This window comes from Microtus pennsylvanicus, chromosome 9 (genome assembly GCF_037038515.1).
Source record: "Microtus pennsylvanicus isolate mMicPen1 chromosome 9, mMicPen1.hap1, whole genome shotgun sequence".
NCBI classification, from domain to species: domain Eukaryota; kingdom Metazoa; phylum Chordata; class Mammalia; order Rodentia; family Cricetidae; genus Microtus; species Microtus pennsylvanicus.
In genome coordinates this window covers 11667611-11679913 of record NC_134587.1, presented here as the reverse complement: position 1 = coordinate 11679913, position 12303 = coordinate 11667611, and the positions used below count along the sequence as shown (strand labels likewise).

General features: G+C 43.4%; 1 protein-coding gene across 1 annotated transcript in view; it reads right to left on the bottom strand.

Moving 5' to 3' along the window:
• The window catches only part of Slc25a12 (solute carrier family 25 member 12), a 71786-nt gene that overhangs the window by 17892 nt on the left and 41591 nt on the right, over nt 1–12303 (bottom strand). The window contains exons 6-9 of the mRNA XM_075984912.1: nt 10807–10953; nt 7799–7937; nt 7109–7202; nt 5273–5357 (exon numbers count right to left, since the gene is read on the bottom strand). Coding sequence (XP_075841027.1) covers nt 5273–5357; nt 7109–7202; nt 7799–7937; nt 10807–10953 — 465 coding nt within the window. The remainder of the gene's footprint in view (nt 1–5272; nt 5358–7108; nt 7203–7798; nt 7938–10806; nt 10954–12303) is intronic.

The window sequence follows — 12303 nt, the reverse complement described above, 5'->3', positions numbered from 1 at the left end:
GAGGATGTCCTTTAATCATTGACCTTCCTGTCTTCCCAAGCACTGGAATTATAGGCATGAACCGCCCGTACCAAAAAAAACCTTCCTTTTAGAGCAGTATCAAAATTGCCTAGAGTGATGAGCAGGCCTTTAATCTCAGCACTCAGGGGAAAGAGGCAGACAGATCTCTACGAGTTCCAGATCAGAGAAGACAGATCACATCTAAAATCTCTAATGACTACTGTCCTACCCATGTTCATGGTTCTAACAAAATTTAGGATAACCGTGAGATAAAGCAATGAAATAAATCTCACTGCGACTAAGATGCTAGTCCACGGGTCCTGCACCAGAGTAACTGGTCTACATCCATGTGTGCGTCTGGAGCTTAGCATCATCAGTATGAGAGTATTTACTATGCTCTATAAGATACCGGAACATAGGAATAAAATATCTATTTCATTGTAACGAGCTTTTCAAAAAGGAGAAGAGGAGGCAGTGGCATCTGACGAGATGGCTCAGCAGCTAAGGGGCTCGCTGTGCAATCCTTATGATCCGAGTTTGAGCCCCAGAAGCCAGGGTGAAAGGAGAGAACTTGCTGCCAAAGATGTCCTCTAAGCTCCACACACGGGCCATGACACATGTGTATCTCCACTCATACACACACGCACATACAAATACAGCCACAATAAACAAAACTAAAAAAAAATTAAAGCCATTAGCTGGACATGGTAAGTCAGACGTGAACTCGAGTTCTAAGGGAATGGAGGCAGGACACTCACAAATTCAAGGTCATCCTTAGTTATGATAAACTCAAGGCCCATCTGGGCTACAGGAGACTATACCTCAAGGGGAAAAAAGCTGGATTTAAATATATAGACTAAAGCTGGGGGGGGGGGTGGAAATCTGTCATCCCAGGTTCTCAGACAGCAAAAGCCGAGGAATCAAGAGATCAAAGTCAAGGGCTGGAAAGATCATCATTGGTTAAGACTGGCTGCTCTTCCAGAGAACTCAAGTTCAGTTCCCAGTACCCACATAGAGGCTCACAACCACCTAAAAGTCCACTTCCAAAGATGCCCTTTTCTGGGCTCCACAAGCACTACATGTACATACATACATACAGACATGCATGCATGCATGCATACATATATACAGGCAAAATATTCAAAAACATAAAATAAAAAATAAAAATTAAAAAAATAAATTTAAAGTAAATCTGGGGTCCTATCTTAAAGGGGGGGGGGTGGAGAATTCTTATAAAATAATAGGGTCTGTGATCCCAAAGAAGCATCAAGCAACCACTAATTCCCTTATTCACAAGGGAATTTTCTCCTGAGTTCAACAATATAGATTTTTCTTTCAACTCCCTTTCTTCAAAGAGTGTTTATAAGCCTGCAAAATCCTATGAAAACTGAAGGATTATTCTGTGCTTTAACTCTTAGCTAAAACATCTCAAGCTATAAACGCCCAAATGCCTTTTGACAGAAATGTCACCTTCATTCCCATTAAACAGCATTTGTAAGAAAACACACGAGAGTGGGGTTACTGAGACTTTTTTTCTTCTTAAGGCTTAGTTATCACTACAGCTTATGGTTCCCTTGTAATCATCTATGCAAATTAATGTAATTAATGCTATAGATTTCACATCATAAATATTCATAAAAGGAATGTCCCTATAGCGTCTTCCCTGGTAATGACTATGTGCTGAGTTTTTAGCATTTAGAGAGAAAGAAAATATTCAGCACTAAAATGATCACCTTCCGTGAGCAAACGGGCCAAAGGGAAGGGCGCTTGCCCCCCCTTAAGGCTCTGATCATGACTGTGAGGCTGATATTTAACAAGCCTAATGAAGTGTTTTTCAAAGCAAAACACAGTTGAGATTCTTAAATGATCTTAACTGGCTCCCTCAGGAATTTGAGATTTCGTTTGAAGGGAGGTCCATTTTTTTTTCTTTTTATCCCCCGCCCCTTCTCTTAAAATTTGTTTTGGGTTTTTTGTTTTTGTTCAGTGTGGGATGGGATAGTGTCAGCTGATGAATCAAGCCTACTCCAGGCTGCTCTGTGTAGGCTGCCAGCCCAATGGAGAGAAGGCCTCTTCCAATAACACCCACCAGTGTGGGAGACCAAGAATGGCCAAAGTCAATTTTACAGCAACTGTCTGGGAACAACAGGGCTGGGTTCTACACGAGCCGAATGTGTGGTCAGAGGAGCAAGGTACAGCTCGGGAACACAAACCAGACGCTCCAAGCCACACCTATGACGTTCCCAACCCTCCAATGCAATTCAAATATTTTTAGCCTTACAAAGTAAGACTGAAACCTCAAACCATGACGGTACAGAGAGCCAAGCAGGTAGAGGTAAAATATATAGACTTTAATTATTTTCTTGTTTCTGTCTATAAAACAATGTATGTATACTTTCCTCCCAGCGTGGGGGAGTTCGGATGCATTTGAAACTGTGGTATTTTCCAATGTAAAATTTTTAATGAGATAAATGGCTAATAAGTCAATAATAGCTTGCATATAAACCTGATTTCCTCCTTTTTAAGAACAGGCTTCACCTTTGTAGAACTCATCAGGAAACGGTAATGTTTTCCTCCGTGGATTCACAAACGCAAGATCAAAGACAGTTCATGAGACTACAAACTACACAAAAGCCCTAAGACTGAGGAACAGTACTCATGAAATAAAAATGAAATCAACCCATGAATATCTAAGTCCGTGGCTCTCAACCTGTGGGCCTTGACCCCTTTGGGCGCTGTATATCAGATATTTACATTACAATTCACAACCGTAGCAAAATGACAATTATAAAGTAGCAATAAAAATAATTTTATGATGGGGGGGTCACCACATCATGAGGAACTGTATTCAAGAGTCACAGCATTAGGAAGGTTAAGGACCACTGATAGCAGAGTACAGCTCAGTTCATTTTGAGCAAATGGCATAGAGCTTTGTTATAATTTCACATAGACGCAACACATGCGCGCGCACACACACACAGAGCTATATGCCCAAGAAGGTTCCTGTAGATCATTTCTCCCACACAGTTGAAAAGTAAATGTGAGGACACCATGAGAGAAAAAGAGGAGGTTCCTTTGCCCATTCTCACACAGGAACAACCTGGTTTTAACTCCAAATGATTACAAGTCTTAAAAATGTGTGCATCTTTTTTCTCTGCAGCCTTCTATTAACTTTTATTTAACTCTGTTTCTTCAAACCGCAACTTCCATTTGGGGAGCTGGGGACACAGCTCCGTCAGTACAATGCCTGTCTAACGTGAACAATGTTGGGGAATATCATTTTCAGGTGTGTGACTTTTGTTTATACTGCATCTGTTTAGTTCTGTGAAGCTGTGTTACTGTGCCTGTCTAAAACACCTGATGGTCCTAATGAAGAGATGAACAACCAATAGCGAGGCAGGAGCAAGGATGGGCGGGGCTGGCGGGGAGAGAGAATAAATAGAGGGAGAAATCCTGGAGGAGGAAGAACCAAGAGAGGAGAACATCAGGAACCAGTCACCCAGCTACACAGCAAGCCACGGAGAAAGAAGTAAAGAAAGGTATACAGAAATAAAAATAAAAACCCAGAGGGAAAAGTTAGATGGGTTAATTTAAGAAAAGCTGGCCAGAAACAAGCTAAGCTAAGACTTGGCATTCAAAGTAAGAATAAGTGTCTGTGTGTGATTTATTTGGGAGCTGGGTGGTGGGCCCCTCAAAAAGCCGAAAGAGAAAATAGTAAAACATCACACAACAGAACCCTGAGTTCAATTCCCAGCACTCATAGAACAGGTGTGCTGTTACAAGCTGTAAGCCCAGCACTCAGGAGATGCAAGCAGAAGGATCCAAGTTCAAGACCAACCTCCACTACAAAGAGAGTTCAAGGCCAGTAATGATGAGATGGGGATCATTGTTTAGCTTCAAATATAGCTTGAAGTAGAGCACTTGACTGGTGTGTAGGTTCAACCACCCGAACACAGAAGAAACTTCTAATCTCTCTCTTCTCTCTCCTTCATTCCCTCTCTAAGATACCTTTGCATGTAGCCCAAGCCAAACTCAAATCTGCTACGCAGCCAAGGCTGGTTCAGAAGACAAGTCTAAGGACCTCAAGCAGAAGTATTTCTGTTTTCCTCAGTCAAGACATCTTTTCTGTTTGATCAATTCTTTGGAGTCAGGGTCTTGCCACGTAGCTCAGGCTGGCCTTGAACTCACGGCAATCCTTCTGCTTCCGCTTACTGAGTGCTGGGTCACAGGCACTTCACACCATACCTGGATGAGTACTTTGATTTCTCATTGGCCTAACTGACAAGGATGAATAACAGCAAGCCCACCCCAGCTGCTCACCCAGGACTCCGGTGAGGAGAAAGGCAATCTGCCCCTTCCTATTCTTCTTATCCCCTGTCCTTCTGTTTCCCACATCCCCTCCCTATCTCCCCGAATATCACACAGCCTCATAAAGAAAAATGAGAAATAGAGGTTCCTCGAGGATCAGACCGGTGACGCATCAGAAGGAAGAGGCCGGCTCCCTAAACCTCTGTCTCCACAAGGCCCGTGAACCTCTGCTACAACTGAAGCTTGCTCGAATGCTTAGCAGTTCGGGATCCCATTTAAAACAAGGCTCGTTTAAAAAAAAATGGTTCCATTCAGAGTTGGAGGCCATCTCATGGGTCTGGCTTTTTCTACTGAGAACATTTAGAAATCCAAAATAGAGCTATATTAACATTACAAGACATGAGCCCTGTTTCTATCATATTTAACATTAAAGAAAAAAATTCTTTCTGGTTTACTAATTAGATACATTTCCTTTTCTCTCTTGTAATCTGTTAGGCACAATCGCAGAGACTGTTTGCAAAATGCTTTGAAACTTAAAAAAGTGATATATACATATATATATATATAAGCTTAAATATATAGATTTGTGTTTAAACTCTTTACAAAGTGGCCTGAACACTCCTCTTTAAAGATGATTAGGTAAATGACTGGAAAGGAGGTCACACCCACAACTGTTTGAACTCCTTATCTTAATAAGTTAGAAGAATGAAACTCAAAAACTAGTCATCACATCAAAATATCTTTTTTTGTTTGTTTGTTTGTTTTGTTTTTGTTTTTCGAGACAGGGTTTCTCTGTGGCTTTGGAGCCTGTCCTGGAACTAGCTCTGTAGACCAGGTATGGGTCAACAGAACCGCTGAGCTAGGGGCTCTAGAATCGATAATATTCATGTCGATTGACATCGTCAGGCTGGTGACGCTCACCCACGTCAGTGCTGTTGATGGTCCACATAGTACAGGCTACTCATACCTGTCTCTGAAGTTCCGCCAGGTTGTGAGGCAAGGCCCCTTCAGCCAACGGAGCTATTCTCTCGATGTCTGCCATAGTCAAGCGCCTTAAAGGAGAAAAGTGGCAAAGAGAATCATTAGATACTGACAGCCCCCTCCCATGGAACACACCTTTCTCCTCCAATCCCCGAAGAGCTAGCATTTAAAAGGGGCCATTTCCTTATTTACCTTCTATGACCACTTTAGTGAGGAAAAAAACCAATAAGCCTTCAGATCTTATTTACAACAAAATTAAAAGCCTCTGGAGATCACTGAGGAGGGAACAGATCTAATGAGACCCCAGTGATGGATACCAACAGTGAACAAAGAATTCACACTGAAGCCAAGGTCCACAGGCCCTCTCCAGAATGCAGAAGACCCCAGTGTCCCAGAGGGAAGGTTAGAAGCAAGAAGGGTGGAAGGAGCCTTCTTTTACACCGTTTTTCTTCAAAGCCCCTGAGTTTTGAATCATATGAATGCAGCACTGTGGGTGCCAAAACTGACTTAAAAATAACCGCATTCTGCAAACCAGCTAAAAAAAAAAAATAGTCGCTTCAGATGTAGATGTAGTTTTAAGGACTTTTAAAAAACATTCATTTACAAGAAAGAGGCTCAAAACATGTGTCTAAAAGTGTGAATTTTAGAAGGTTGAGATGTGGCCTGGGAGTTTATGTCAATCACCAAACCCTGCTGATGCCCAAGTCAGCTGAACGACTATGCATCCCATCCATCCAGCAATGCACCATACCGCAAGCAGGCAATATAATCACGTACGCATCGCCAACTTCTGCAGTCTCCAGATATCTCAAAATTATTTCTAACTATGTATATTTGCACGTGTCTGCATATATGAGGGTATATGCATGTGAGTGCAAGCACCCTTTGGAGCCAGAGAGTTTTGGATCCCCTGGAGCTGGAGTTACAGTAGGGATGCACCACCCAGTGGATACTGGGATTACATCTGAGTCTTCTGCACAAAGATCAAGTGTCCCTAACTGCAGAGCCATCTCCTCAGGCCTAGTATTTCTGATATTATTACTGAATGAACTACCACAGGTGCCTGACAGAAACAACAATAACCCAGGTTGTTAACAGACTGTACACCGCTTTAACCCTGTCCATTGATTGGGCCCTTGTAGATGACGGCCTTCCACGAATTTGAGCGTCTTTGCATGTTAAATGCCCTCTACACAAATTTTTGGTTTTAACTTATAAAAAAACAAAAGCATGAACATCTGAGCTTGCCTCTGGGGAAACGGAATGATGTATGAGGCACAGCTTAAGAAAATAATGCTCTCCAACACAAACTGGTACACACTCTTCAGAAGATGAGTGTTTGTGGCAATCAAAAAGGAAACACCATTCCTCAATACAACATTCTTCCATGTACCCAGCCGATTTCCATGAATTTACAGACTTAAGCAAATTCCTGCAAACCTCTTTAAATTCAGAACACTTTGAGAAGGGCTACATTAAACCCTCTCTCTAACTCCCTAGCCTACTCATTTTTCTTCCTTCTCCCTCTTCCCCTCACCCCTAACCTCTTCTTTTACTTCTCCATTCTTCTTGGCTCTTTGCTTCAACCCGTTCTCTCTTTGCTTCTGCCCCCTTACTCCCCCACTCTCTCCCTTCATCCCTCCCTCCGCCCCCCCCCCCCCCCCCGTATCCCTCTCCCTTCCAAACCCTCTGTCTTCTCTCTCTTTCTATTTCTCTTGCTAAGAATCTATACGCTGAAAAGACCGCTGGTAAAAGGAAAGGTATACGTCAAATCTAAAGCGTCCCCCCATTCCTGAACACCATGCGTTACAGGGCAGTTTACCCGGAAGCGTTATATAGGTCTGCAAGCTGGTACAGGATATCAATTTCTAGTGGAGTAACTTGTCCATAGCGTATGGCGCTCTGGGCAAATTCCTCTGGAAGAGAAAGAAACAAAGGTTAGTTGCTCAAGAGCCTAATAGAAACAGGAAACAGAAGAATGTTTGCACTTTTCTAAACATCTAAAACTAAATTTAAATACAAGTCCTGCTTATAACTGCATTCCTGAAAACTGTTGCAGAACAGATAAACCAGCTTCGATGATGACACCATGACGTTCTAGTTCTCACTTCTCTTGCTTATTCACGCTGGTCTCCAGAGTCACGGGATAAACGTCGCTGTTCTCAGGTCTCCCAAAACATCCTGTCACCACTCACCCATGGAGAGTGGGCTTGCTCCTCTCGGTGGCAACTCGCTCCCAGTACAAACAAGCTGCTGCCACACTGCCACTGACCTGTGTGACAGGTCGGGCCAAGGCTCTTTTCAAAACTGTCAAAGGCACTTTAGCATTCCCGCCTCGGCATCTCATTAAAGGCACCTGGGGTTCGAGGCCCGTGTGAAGCATGAGCGTGCATGAACCGCACACGTGTGTGGCAACTGACTTTCAGGCTGTTCTGGGGCAGACTTGGACCGACCCCATGTCTATCTGATGAAATGCACAGATTCGAAGATTGCAGCCGATTTTTAAACTTACCCTTTGTGACTTCGATATCTTTCCTCGTGCCTGCTAAAGTGCTGTAGATCTTACGAACCAGCTCCATGTTGTTGAGTAAGGAGTTGAACGCGTTGAAGTAGGAGAAGCTAACTTGATGAGAAGTGCCTCCTCCGGCAGCCTAGGAAACGGCAACATGAAACATTCAAAACTCAAAGGAGGAAACGCGGTTTGGACTCTGCATTTATTCTTTTCTCTCAAAGTGGACCCGAAGGAGTCTCCGTCATTAAAACAATTAACTACCAGCCTATAAATACCTAACTAAGACAAGGGGCACTTTGCACCCTCAGGGAAGCCTATGCAATTGAGATTTTAAAGAAGAAAGCAACATCTGGAAGCTGGAGTTCATGGTTCGTCCACCGCTAAGGTCAGAAACAACAAATACAATTACTGCAGATCAAAACCTGGCTATTTAAACAGGATTCTTTTAGACCCTCAACTATGCAATGCCTGCTAGTCCTGGAAAAATATCAATGGATAATATAAGGAATATTTCCTAAAATATTTACTTTTCCCGTGTACATACACAAAAACACAACTTTATTTTTTTTCCATGCTGCAGATTGAAGCCAAGGCCTCTCTAAACTTACTATGGATGCTACCACTAAGCCACCCCTCCAGTCTTAGCAACCTTAAATTTTAAGACCATTTAAAATTTATTATTATATTCTATGTATACTGGTATTTTGACTACATGTGTGTGATACACCACATGTGTGCCTTGTGCCAGAGAAAACCAAAGGAGGGCATCCAGGTTCCTGGAACTGGAGTTACAGATGATTGTGAGCCACCATGTAATTGCTAATTGAATCCAAGTTCTCTGGAAGAGCAGTGCTCTTAACCACCAAGCTATCTCTCCAGCCCCAAGACCATTTCATGACATCAACTTTTCTCAATTTTTTAAAAAGCTATGGGGCTGGAGAGATGGCTCAGAGGTTAGGAGCACTGCCTGTTCTTCCGAAGGTCCTGAGTTCAATTCCCAGCAACCACATGGTGGCTCACTATCATCTGTAATGAGATCTGGTGCAGAATACAGTATATATAATAAATAAATAAATCTTTAAAAAAATAAAAAGCTATGGTTATTCTTAAGATACCTATTTGGCATCAGGTGGTGGTGCACACCTTTAATTCCAGTACCCGGAGCCAGAGGTGGGCAGATCTCTGGGTTCAAGGCCAGCCTGGTCTACAGAGTGAGTTCCAGGATAGCAAGGGCTACACAAGGAAACCCTGTCTTACAAAACAAAAAAGATACCTAGTTTGTGTGGCTCTCTGATCCTGCATCATGCAAACCACAGCTCTCAAAGTGCCCCAAATGTACAGAAGTTCTGGCAAGGGTTCGCTCTTAAGTTACATCCTTGGTGCTTCTGGGCCACAGAGCTCACTCCCACAGCATAGCAGACAATGGCTTTCATTATCTCAGGAGGCCAAGAAACTTCTCCCTTTGCCCATCATTTAGGTACAGCCTCAAAAGAGAAGGATTTTGTGTTGTTTTGCTTCTTGGTTTGTTTGTTCAGTTTCTAAAAGTCTAACTTCAAAGTTACAAGGTGGAAGGGTGCCGGGCGGTGGTGGCAGACGCCTTTAACCCCAGCACTCTGAGACAGAGGCAGGCGGATCTCTGTGAGTTTAAGCAAGACCAGTCTGGTCTTCAAGAGCTAGTTCCAGGACAGGCTCCAAAGCTAAAGAGAAACCCTGTCTCAAAACAAACAAACAGAAACAAGGCGGAGGGGCTGGAAAATTGCCAGTGTTTAAAACTCACAGAAATACTGATAGAAACATCAAGGTCACAACCCCAGTCAGAAGAGTCGATCACAAGCAGTGTGAGGCTCTGGTTTCTCTTTGACATTTAAATCCTCCACCTTATACATATAGGCAACAACGGGCAAATGTCTCTGCCCGCCCCCATTAATGTCAATCTGGATACCAAATGCAAGATTCAGATTCCCTAATATTTTCCTCTGAGGGTTGTGATCGTATTTTGGTAAACTGAGGCAACAGCCACATAACCAAGTTGGAAAATACAAAATGGATTTTGTATTTAAGGCTGAGTGAATGCTTCCTTCTGGATTTTCTTCCTTTCTTCTCTCCTTCCCTCCCTGATTCCTTCTGGGCCCTTCCTTTCATCTTTGGTTGTGGTATGAGGTGAAGGTACAAAAGGGGGGGTGGGTTGTCAGGGAGGGGACATGTGGAGGGGAGAGTGACAGGCTCCACGTTCAAATTCACCGAGGAGAAAGACCAGAAGTTGATCTTTCTACCCCAGTCTAAGTCGGGGATAATGACCTTCAGCTGAAACAACAGCAGGCCCATTGGCTTCCCTCCATCCCAAACAAGCAGTAATCAAAAACATCCACACAACACAGCGTGTACAAAGAAACACGTGACTGAGGGGAGTTTCGCCCCGCACAAGGAAGTGAGTGGCATGAATTGGCTGTGGGTCCCCACTTTGACAGAACAAAAGACCTGTGTCTGGGACACACACTCGGAACGCACAGGTGAAGGGGCAGAGAGCAATGCCTGCAGAGGCTGGTGGCCCCATGCTTCCTCCAGGCCTTCTGACATGAGCCAGTGACCATCCCTCCAGCACACAGAGGAAGGAACGTCCTAACTAGGCTGCCAGAGCTTGGGGTGGAGGTGACAGAAGCCAAGATGAAGGCACGGATGCACTGAAATACAGCAATCACTGTCTCTTGTCTACAAACTCTGGTGTCCCTTGGACTGGACACTGTAAACGGAAATCAACAGTTTGGAAATACATGAGAGCAAGAAGGTAGCTCTGGATGAAGTTAGAAACTGAGAAAAGACCACTCAGCACACACACACACACACACACACACACACACACACACACACACACACACACTCTCTCTCTCTCTTTAAACTTCTACCACCTAAACATAACGCCTGGTTAGTTAAGAGCCATGTGGATATAAGAAGGTATTCCAGAACCCGGGGTTCAAAGCAGGGGAGTGAAAGCCTGTCTTCTTACTTACTGAAACTAAATTCTCCTCCACAAAAGGAGTGAGCATGTGGGACCGAATGGTGACCATGACGTCACTGAAATCCAGACCTGAGATCACACCACTCTTGCTCTTGTCTTTGAGTGCAAAGGCTTGTCTTGCATGTTCCAACTGCAGTTCCTGCAGAGGAAAGAGAAACAGCATTAAAATGATTGGAACATATTCCAAGCACACATTCTGCAAAAAAATGAAGGACAGACGGCCTTCCCCGGCATGTCCGTCACAACCAAGCTTCTGAACTGTTCTAGGGGGGCTTTCTGACAGAGGTGATACCTGGTATTCCTTGGGGGAAGAAAATGGAATGGAGCTGGCGGGAACCAAAGTGTTGTGGGGGAAGGGGGAGACCTTTGGGTTTTACTTGGAAAGTTTCCATCTCTGGAAACAAAGCGCACCGCGGTTTCAGGGCTTTCTCCCGGCTGCTATAATACACAGTGATTTACTTTCTTGCCACCCATGAGAACTTCCTGAATCAAGAGTTGACATTCATTTTCAGTTTCTCACTCTTAAATGTCGCAATCAGAGCCAGTCTCTCTCCTCCTCTCTGCGTCAGACACCAGGTTTTTTTCAAATGATTTAAAAAAAAAAAAGAACTCAGTGTGAAACTCCACCAAATGGCAATGCAATACTTCCTAATTCTGAAATGGAAGCTAGAGACAGGAAACCGTACAAGCTGTGCTTATTATCACTCTGTCAGACTGGGGCACAGTCGCTCTCAAACTCTAAAATAAGCCAGAAACTCTCTGATGTTTGGAACTACTGTAAAACCAATATTGATATTTCAATAAAAACAGTAAAATGTACCTTAGGATATGCTGGAAAAATTAAAGCCAGAGCATTTCTGTCTTGGGCACCCATGATGTAATCCACATGGATGTGCTGGCAAGACACATGACATGTATGCAGATGCCATGTTCATCATGGAATCCATATGGATGTGCTGGCATGACACATGATGTGTATTCATATGCCATGTTCATGCACCATGTAGCTGGAAACTGCAGTCATATTTAAATATACAAAGGTAAGATTAGGCATTATCATTGCCATTCATTCACCAAAGCTGTCTTACCTCTTCTTTTTTTTTTAAAGATTTATTTATTTATATATACAGTACCCTGCCTGCAGGCCAGAAGGGGGCACCAGATCTCATTACAGAGAGGTTTTGGGCCACCATGTGGTTGCTAGGAATTGAACTCAGGACCTCTGGAAGAGCAGTCAGTGCTCTTAACCGCTGAGCCATCTCTCCAGCCCCTTACCCCTTCTTGATACTTAAAATTCTTTGGGAGTCTGGGAGACTCACTGATTCAAAGTTTACCTGTCATACATGAGATACATGAGGCCCAGATTTTATACCCTGAACCCACAAATGAATGGATGGACGGACAGATGGATGGATGGATGGATGGATGGATGGATATATATAGACAGAGATGAAATATTTTGTTGTAGTCTCACCCTTTTTATTTATTT